The sequence below is a fragment of the Salvelinus alpinus genome, chromosome 3 (genome assembly GCF_045679555.1).
Source record: "Salvelinus alpinus chromosome 3, SLU_Salpinus.1, whole genome shotgun sequence".
NCBI lineage: Eukaryota > Metazoa > Chordata > Actinopteri > Salmoniformes > Salmonidae > Salvelinus > Salvelinus alpinus.
The window spans coordinates 34,282,165-34,292,908 of record NC_092088.1 but is presented as its reverse complement, the minus strand read 5'-3'; the positions used below and the strand labels follow the sequence as shown (position 1 = coordinate 34,292,908).

The window sequence follows — 10,744 nt, the reverse complement described above, 5'->3', positions numbered from 1 at the left end:
AAAAAGCAGCGATTATCAGCAGCATAAAAAAACGGTCTGTATTAACCCTGCTAACCTTAAATTAAATCATTTTTGCCAAGTTTGTCTTTGTGGCTGTGGAATCTGACTTTTTGAGTGTGTTGTGGGTGTCTTGTGGAAACCAAAACATGCGCAGAAGCTTAGGGACATTTTGTCAGGGAAAACCTTAAATGGTTGAGAACTTTGCCATGTCCTTTTGGTCTGTTTCGCCCTGTAGTCACTGCCAGTTTGGAAGCCTTTGACAAGGCCTCTTAAAGTGTAAGTCGTATAAAACACCAAATATTCATTAATATGCTGTAATGTGTAAACACTTTACCTAGAAGCTTGTACCAATCCCATGCAATTACAGTAAAATAGTTCGACATACAAGCCCCTCCCCTCAATGAATTTCATTCATTCATTCCATTTATGGTAGCATTAAAACAAATGTTACAGTATAATACAGTACATTTTATGGTATTGTACTATGCGTCATTTCACAGTACTTGCTTTGATACCGAATTTATATTAAAGTATGTATACTGTAATATGAAATACATAATTTTACTTGCCACTGAGCTGTCTGTAAGTTACAGTCAAATTCAAGGCAACCCCTTTAACCGCTCCTTGGTTATCCGATAAACCAGTTTAAAAAGTCACCCGCTCCTTCTGGTAGAGTGAGGGTATGAGAAACAGAGGGAGAAAAAGGGGGAGAGAGAAAGTTCACGTGTTCGCTCAACTCCCCATATGCACTTTGTGCCACTCAGCATCATATCCCTGCTCACTTTCTTCCTCCTTTATTCCCCTCGTCTCCTCCTCTCACCATCTCCCGCCTTTCAGGAGAGTCTGCATCCCTCCCTCGATGCTCTTATAGTTTTGTGCCCAACGTTCTCTCCCGTCTCTCACCTAACTGGGTAATTGATGGAACGGAGAAAGGAGACTTTCATGCAATAAAGTAGGAGTTTTCATCAGATGAGGTGCAATAAGGAGAATTCTCTTGCGACATCAGACAGTGGAGCCTCAGCGGCGAAGAGAGGAGATTCTGTTTCAGGTGATTGAGTCGCGACAGATGTGCACAACGACTAGTTCCCGAAGCGCCTGACACCGAAAAAGCCCCAGACAAAAGGTGGATTATTTTATAGACTGAGCACAGAGAATTGACCACTCCTGCTTGTCAATTCTACCTGGCGGATTGTCTCAAGAATCATGAATATGTCACCTCCAGACCTGAGGAAAAATATACGAGAGCTGGCATTAGAGATTGGCATACGAGTTCTTCTTTTCGGAGTTTTTGTGTAAGTACACCATTCATATGCAAGCACTGCGATAGTAAAAAAAAATGTATTTGACGTCAACTCTCATTTTGATAAACAAATGTGTATTCCTCCTCAAGAAATGAGTCTATTGAGTAGTCTTACCACTGCCCTCCTTCCGGAGCTCTTGAAATGGCTGAGGATACAGTAGCTATCTTTCAGTTCCACTTGAATGATCCATCGTGTTATAGATTTATGACTCAGTCAGTTAGGCAGGGCCATACATCTAATGTTCTATGACCAGTTCTGAGCTTCGATTTCTATTCAGTGATTATGTCCCCATCCATAATTTTAGATTTTGAGATAAGCGATGGACCATGATATGCTTCAAACATAGAAACAATGTTATTCGTCATCACATAAGTGTGGTTCGATGTAGAATGTAAAGTCTCATAGCTGTTACTTCATTATTAGTCCTATAATGAATTATGTGGTTGACTGGGCGATTGCAATGCAAAGGCGACTTGCCGCTTGAGCGTATGCCATAGTGCTGAAAGGACAGCACCTCGTCTTCCCTCATATTTTAGCACCATGGAGACTGCCTCTTTCCAATAGCCGGTTCCATTGACTGTTAACATGTTGCTTTAACAAGTGGATTAATTAGTTGCATTGAATTTCATCATGTTGTAACGACAAAAGGCAATTAGGCTACATTCAACCCCATTTGAGGCTGGTGTGTGTTTGTGTGTGAGAGAGAGAGAGATTTTCATGCATGGTAGCGCATTAGAGTTAATCTTTTTAAACATGTTTAGCATAAATGGGTACTATGGATATAAAATACCCAAGAGAAGGAAGGAAACCCACATGCAACATTGAAATGAATATTTTATTGTACTTGTCTACAGGACTTTAACCTGAATTGAAACAGACCACATCTACTCTTGTTTAATCTTATTTGATAATGTTCTACTTGAAATGATCCCTGTTGCCTCAGGTTTGGTCTATTATGACTCACCTAGCAGTGTCCATCTGTCATTCAGGCAGAAATTAAATGACATCTCAGGTTTGGAGATTGTAGCCTAAGCGCTACGTCTGTCTGTTGGGTCTATTATTAATCTCTGTCCTTGGAGGAGCCAGCCTTCCTCCATATCTGCATCCCAAATGGCACCCTTTTCCCTATTTAATGGGAATAGGGCCCTAGTCACAGGTAGTGCACTATATAGGGAATAGGATGCCATTTGGAAATAGCCCATGTATGCTGTCATCCTGAAGACTCATGTTCATTTATAAAAATATCCAACTATCAGATTCTACAGTGATTGGGGCTATGTTAGCAACATTCGGTTGAAGAGGTTTGACTAACGGTATATAATTAAATAATGTGGTAATGAGGTTATGCAGGCTTAATTTGACAGCAGAAGTCGATGCGTATTAGCTGAGTTTAAGGGTCTTGGTAGAGAGCATCCTGGAGGCATACGTCCGTAACTCCTTGTTACTTGACGTGCCGTTTGTATATTTGTGTCTGTGCATGTGTGTGCATATGTGTGTGCATATGTATTTGTGTCATAGAGACTGAACCATCCAACCCACTTTTTGATTAAATTATTAATTGACTTCTTCCCAGTCGACATTATCACATGGCTTCATATATTTAACTTGGGCAACCCCTGTGGTCAAAGTCCAGACTTGTATAATTCGAATGAATCCAATTTTACAAGCTATTCCCTCTTAGTATGAGACGGATAAGCCTAATAGACTCTCTTTTGTTACAGAGCCCCATCTGTAGTATGTCTATTTTCTGCTGGAAAAAATAAAGGCTTTCTGTTTTTCTGAGTACATCTTGAGAATTCAGTTAAATCACATTCACACACTCAAACATGCATACACACACACACACACACACACACAGGATCGATTATTTTGTGGCCCCTCAGCCTGCATCTCTGTAAATGTCTCTCCATCTAGAACCCGTTTTTTTAAGAGTGTAGTGAAAAGAGTGCCATTGGGGCGAAGGCCCCATGATTAATCACTTCAGCAACACAAGCCAGCGGGCAGTAAAAGTCCATGATTCAGTTAATAATGTATTTACTGTACGAGGGACAAGGAAAGCTGACATGCATATCGCTCACATTAGATAGGAAAAATAGTTTAAAACTTTCTTGGTCTCCTGGGGATAGTTTTTTTAACGCTACAGTTGCATTTTTGCTAATTTTGTAGCTCACATTCGATAACTTTTACATTTGAACATGTACCAAGGGACTCAAATTAAATAAATGGATAGAATAAAACATGTACAATGAATTGTCCACGCAAAGCATTTGTAAGAAGGACGATGACATGACATGGATAATTTTCCTGTTTTCTCTGGAACTTACTTGTATGTCTGTCTGTCTTTCTGGCTCAAGCCTCCAGTGTCCCTGACAAGAGCCATGTGGAGAGAGTGTGAGGTCTGACTGCCATTGAAATCTGTAGATGGACTCTGTCTTGGCTCATGCCAAACAGTGATAGCCAGCAGTAATTATATCCGTACATACCTTAAGAATACCTGTGTTTCTGGGAAACCTTGTCTGTCCTGCTCTCCTTCTGGTTCAAGCCTCCAGAGTTATTCCTAACCAGAGCCTTGTGGAGAGTGTGAGGACTTTGATTTTATTTAACCAGGAAGTCCCATTAAGGTCAGAATACCTCTTTCCCTAGGGAGACCTTGGTCTGGGTGTGTGTCAGCCTTGTGGAGAGTGTATGAGGTCTAACTAGCAGTCGAGCTTTAAACTTATGCTACATATTTTTATTAACTATTCCAATCTGTTAGTAGTTGTAGTTATTGTAGCTCTTACTGAGATAGTTTAGATAACTTAGGTAGTCCCATTAACTTCTCTGGGATAGGTGGGACGGTAGCGTCCCACTTGGCCAAAATCCAGAAAAAATGTAGCGCGCCAAATACAGATATATTACTATAAAAATCAATCATTCATGAAATCACACATGAAAGACACCCAATTAAAGCTACACATGTTGTGAATCCAGCCAACATGTCTGATTTCTAAAAGGATTTACGGGGAAAGCACACCAAACAATTATGTTAGCTCAGTACATAGCCACAGAAAAACACAGCCATTTTCCCAGCAAAAGATAGTAGTCACAAAAAGCAGAAATAGAGATAAAATAATCACTAACCTTTGATGATCTTCATCAGATGACACTCATAGGACATCAATTTACACAATACATTTATGTTTTGTTCGATAATGTTCATATTTATATCCACAAATCTCGGTTTACATGTTCAGAAATGCCCATGTCCAGAGTAATTGCAGAGAGCCACGTCAAATAACAGAAATACTCATCATAAACTTTGATGAAAGATACATGTTTTACACAGAATTAAAGATACACTTGTTCTTAATGCAACCGCTGTGTCAGATTAAAAAAAAAAAAAACGTAAAAAGCACACCATAAAATAATCTGAGACAGCGCTCAGACTTAACAACATTTCTCCGCCATGTTGGAGTCAACAGAAATACGAAATTACATCATAAATATTCCCTTACCTTTGATTATGTTCATCAGAATGCACTGCCAGGAATCCTAGTTCCACAATAAATCGTTGTTTTGTTCAATAATGTCCATTACTTATGTCCAATTAGCTACTTTTGCTAGCATGTGTAGTACACGCGTCCAAACGCTTGCGCAGATGCAGGCAAACGTCGGACGAAAACTTAAAAAAGTTATATCACAAGTCGAATAAACTGGTCAAACTTAGTAGAGAATCAGTCTTCAGGATGTTGTTATCATTTATATCCAATAAGGTTCCAACCGGATAATTCTTTTCAGTCTCTATAAGTAATGGAACGCATGGCGATATCATGAGGAATGCGTGTGACCAAGAACTTGCAATCTGCCAGACCACTGACTCAAACACCTCCCATCTGGTCCCACATCACAGTATAGGCTTCATTCAGCGTTCTACAGACTGTTGACATCTAGTGGAAGGCGTAGGAAGTGCAAACATATCCATATATTACAGGGAACTGAATAGGCGATGAGTTTAACAATGACCAGTCTCAGAATTCTCACTTCCTGTTTGGATTTTTTCTCAGGTTTTTGCCTGCCATATGAGTTCTGTTATACTCACAGACATCATTCAAACAGTTTTAGAAACATCAGAGTGTGTATATCCAATAGTAATAATAATATGCATATATTAGTATCTGGGACAGAGTAGGAGGCAGTTCACTATGGGCACGGAATTCATCCAAAGGTGGAAATGCTGCCCCCTGTATCAAAGAAGTTAATCAATATTCCTAATCCCGGGTCATTCTGAATGCAGATTGTGGGTGATTAAAAGTTCCAATTGAGGGCCTCCCGGGTGGCGCAATGGTCTAGGGCACTGCGTCGCAGCGCTAACTGCACCACCAGAGACTCTGGGTTCGCGACCAGGCTCTGTCGCAGCCGGCCGCGACCGGGAGGTCCGTGGGGCGATGCACAATTGGCCTAGCGTCTTCCGGGTTAGGGAGGGTTTGGCCGGTAGGGATATCCTTGTCTCATCGCGCACCAGCGACTCCTGTGGCGGGCCGGGCGCAGTGCGCGCTAATCAAGGGAGCCAGGTGCACGGTGTTTCCTCCGACACATTGGTGCGGCTGGCTTCCAGGTTGGAGGCGCGCTGTGTTAAGAAGTAGTGCGGCTTGGTTGGGTTGTGTTTCGGAGGATGCATGGCTTTCGACCTTCGTCTCTCCCGAGCCCATGCGGGAGTTGTAGCGATGAGACAAGATAGTAATTACTAACAATTGGATATCACGAAATTGGGGAGAAAAGGAGTTAAAAAAATACAAATAAAAAAATCCAATTGTTGGATATTCTTACTCTGGCAATACGACTTTCACATCACTTTGGAAGCCAGCATAATGTGAACTGCAGGCCTGATGTGGCCTGTAAACCAGGAGTTTCCTAACACCACTGTGTTAGGGTATAACTAGGCCCTCAAATAAAGGCTGTATGATATATGTAATGTATTGTCATAAATAATTACATTTTAAAGGCTAGTAAGTCTGCTGCGACGCAGTGCCCTAGACCATTGCGCCACCCGGGAGGCCCTCAATTCATCTAGTGTTCTAGGAAGAACCCATCAAGGGTTCTTGTTAGGACCTGACTATTTATATTGATTTGTTTTTACACTGCTGCTACTCGCTGTTTATTATCTATGCAGTCACTTTACCCCTACCTACATATACAAACTACCTCGACTAACCTGTACCCTCGCACATCGACTAGGTTCCGCTGTATAAAGCCTTGTTATTGTTATTTTTTTGTGTTACTTTTTAACTTTAGTTTATTTAGAAACTATTTTCTTAATTCTATTTCTTGAACTGCATTGTTGGTAAGTAAGCATTTCACTGTTGTATTTGGCACATGTGACAAATACAATTTTATTTGATCTACATTAATAAAAGGTAAAATAAACAGTACAAAGTAGTTATGGTAGAGCTTCTGTGTACAGTAGTATCCTACAGTGAATGGACTTTTATAAAATGCTACAGATGCAGAGTGATAAATTCTTACATTTGAGTGTATTTGTATTAGGTAGTAGTGCAAGGAGGACCATGCCCATGGATACAGGGGGAGTCAGAATAGCCCTCAAGTGTCCTTGATCTTGATGTGTGTGCTGCAATGACCACCTTGCTGGGTTTTGGGATGGGGTTATGTTGGCAGCAAACTTATTAAGGCCTCTTCCACAGGATTGGGCTCCCAGTATTTGTCCATGCGTATCGGCAGGAAGTGCTCCATCAGGTCATTCCTGAATTATATATTGACGTAGTCGTGTAGCCACACAGATTGTAGCCATGTAGTGATACTGAACATTAAAAACAGTCTGTCATCCAGGCTGAAACCTTCCAAAGCATTCAGACTAACTCTGTTTTACCCTTAGCTCTATAGCTGACCAATGTTTACCACAATACCAATGATCTTTCTTCTGTACTGAAATTCCAAATACTGTACCACTTACCACTTCATGTATACATGATACATCAAGCCGATGTAGTATGGAGAGCGTTTGCATTGGCAAGATGTCGGCATTACATCGCATTCGCTCTTCAGCCGCTGTTTGGACGATGCACGTCAAAGCTGCATGCTGCCTGGCCGCTCTACAGACAACATAAAAAATACCTTTATTTGACTTCGATCCAACAGCAAATATTGTTTCACTACACGATTTGAATTACCCTTACCAAATTAGTGTAAATGTCGAAGTTGAATGGAAAATATAACAAAGATTATTAGCTAAATTATACTGGCAATAATAAAAAACAATATGCTTTACTTGACTATGTGAATTTGTTTGTGGGTAAAATGAAGAGAGAAGATTCAAGTTAATGTCAAGTTTATTAGGCTACTGCTATACCATCAAGTTCTTAAAAGAACTCCAGCACAGAGAAGAGAGAAACAAGGAACAGAGAAACATAAGCATCACATTTAACAAAAAGATAGCTTATGCAGAGGGTGTGCAGTTGGTTCAATAAAGATGGAAGTAAGGTTTTATTATAGGCTAAGAGCAGTGAATATGTGATTAATATAGGTACAAAAAAAACAACGTTTGAGTCCAAGAATGCAGTAGACAATAGACAAAAATGATTAAATTTATGTCCAAATAAATAGCAATATACCGAATGATATTGGCAAAACGGCTGTAAAGAGGCCTAGACAACTCGCACAATTAGCAATTCCTTTGAGAACTTATATTTTCCAAGCAGTCCTATGTTTAAGAACGAGATGACAGGCACAGGCAAATTAGTAGAAAACTTAAATGCGCACTTTAAACAGGCACATCAATAATCGTTTTAAGCAAAGTACAATAGAATTCAACATGATAACCTAACAACAATTTCTACAGTGACTCAGGGCTCGAAATAATAAGCATCCCGCCATCCCGGGTATGATAAAAAAAAGATGTAATGGGCTGTTCAAAACAGACTGGGCCAGTTCTGGGACGATATATACAAAATCCATATAAACACTGTAATTAAAAAGCCACGCCCACAGGGCAGATACAACTGATCAAAAAGTTTAGCTTAAAATGTTGACTATTATTTATTCACACTATAAATGTAGCAATCACACACCGCAGATGGCTATACACGCGGATGTTTAAAAAATGCAACAGGCGGGGAAACACCTTCTCCAAAGTGCACCGGCGCCTCAAATGCGAGTGGTTTCATGTGACCGGGATACAAATATTTGTGAGAAATGTAAAAAGAGGTAAGATCTAACAACTAGCATGGGTTGATAATATGATTAGGATTGTGTTTGGCTTTTGGACATCAAAAATAAAGTTTATTTGAAAATCAACAGAAGAGAAAATGCTGGTTTCAATTTCATAATGTTAATGAGGAAATGTTTAGCCTGTGGTCGGATTTTAGACTACTTTGAAACAAGGTAAGACATGCCTCATAAAATTACATAAAAAGTCCAGATACTGTACTCCCTCCTCTCAGATTGCAAGGTGTGTGATGTGCAATTGGCCTCTTAGGCCTCAATGCCCCCTAATCTGAGAAATCTACTGCAGCCCTCATCCTCCACATACAACTCCCGTTCTGCCAGTCACATTTTGTTAAAGGTCCCCAAAGCAAACACATCCCTGGGTTGCTCATCATTTCAGTTTGCTGCAGCTAGCGACTGGAACAAGCTGCAACAAACACTCAAACTGGACAGTTTTATCTCAATCTCTTCATTCAAAGACTCAATCATGGACACTCTTACTGACAGTTGTAGCTGCTTTGCGTGATGTATTGTTGTCTCTACCTTCTTGCCCTTTGTGCTGTTGTCTGTGCCCAAAAATGTTTGTACCCTGTTTTGTGCTGCTACCATGTTGTTGCCATGCTGTGTTGTCATGTGTTTCTGCCATGCTATGTTGTCATCTTAGGTCGCTCTTTATGTAGTGATGTGTTTTTGTCGTATATTTCTATTTAATCCCAGCCCCCATCCCCGCAGGAGGCCTTTTGCCGTTTGGTTAGCCAAAATCAATGTAAATAAGAATTTGTTCATAACTGACTTGCCTATCACAGTGCCATCTGTTTTGTTACCAAAGCGCCATATACTACCCACCACTGCGACCTGTATGCTCTTGTTGGCTGGCCCTCGCTTCATATTCGACACCAAACCCACTGGCTCCAGGTCATCTATAAGTCTTTGCTAGGTAAAGCCCCACCCTATCTCAGCTCACTGGTCACCATAGCAGCACCCACCCGTAGCACGTGTTCCAGCAGGTATATTTCACTGGTCACCCCCAAAATCAATTCCTCTTTTGGCTGCCTTTCCTTCCAGTTCTATGCTACCAATGACTGCAACGAATTGCAAAAATCACTGAAGCTGGAGACCCATATCTCCCTCACTAACTTTAAGCACCAGCTGTCAGAGCAGCTCACAGATCACTGCACCTGTACATAGCCCATCTGTAAATCCAACTACCTCATCCCCATACTGTTATTTTTTTGCTCCTTTGCACCTCAGTATCTCTACTTGCACATTTATCACTCCAGTGTTTAATTGCTAAATTGTAATTATTTAACCCCTATGGCCTATTTATTGCCTTACCTCCCTTATCTTACCTCATTTTCACACACTGTATATAGACTTTTCTATTGTGTTATTGACTGTATGTTTGTTTATTCCATGTTTAACATTGTGTTGTTGTTTGTGTCGCACTGCTTTGCTTTATCTTGGCCAGGTCGCAGTTGTAAATGAGAACTTGTTCTCTACTGGCCTATCTGGTTAAAGGTGAAATTTAATTCAGTGATAATTAGATGTAATAGTAATAGATAATTACTTAATTTGACAGCTAACATTAGCTTCTTCAGCTTCAACGAGTAGATAACGTTACTGTCAACAGGCAAACAAATGTTCAAATAATTCTGAGCCTTGCCAGTGTGCGCACGCTAGGTATAATTAATTTGCTATGATCCATGTAACGTTAGTTTCTCGCACTAGCTTTGATCATGGCTGTACTGATCTTTTTCTGAAAGTCTTCTATTTACCTGTAGATAACAACCCTCAATTATTAATATTAATTAATTATATGAATGGATCATTTGAAGTGGTGGCTGCATGCATACTGGGTCGGTTTGTAATTCAAGCCTATTTTGTAAAATTGCTTTATTAACCCTCGTCCAGAGCTCCCCATTTATTGATTGTATTTCTTCCTCCATCAAATCCCCCAAAGTAGGCCTATACCCTAATCCACTTATTATAGAGAACAACATCTTTGATGTCTGAATGAAGCCAACTGTTTACTGATTAGTTCTATTCATTTTAAGCAATTTGGCAACATAGCATCTTTTAGGAATTTTAAGATTTGCATGATAATTAAACAATGTTTACGAGTTAAATGTGCACTTCTCCAAAGTGTTAAAGCATTTTTGTGAGAAGCAATGTGGATGGATGATTCAATTTCACATTGCAAACTCATTTCTTCAGATTTCTCATCTTCTACACATCGCAGTAGAGGT

General features: G+C 40.1%; 1 protein-coding gene across 1 annotated transcript in view; it reads left to right on the top strand.

Annotated features, from left to right (window-relative positions):
• The first annotated feature begins 759 nt into the window (after positions 1-759).
• The window catches only part of plpp4 (phospholipid phosphatase 4), a 111,671-nt gene continuing 101,686 nt past the window's right edge, over positions 760-10,744 (top strand). Inside the window, exon 1 of the mRNA XM_071392574.1 lies at positions 760-1,292. Coding sequence (XP_071248675.1) covers positions 1,204-1,292 — 89 coding nt within the window. The 5' untranslated portion in view covers positions 760-1,203. The remainder of the gene's footprint in view (positions 1,293-10,744) is intronic.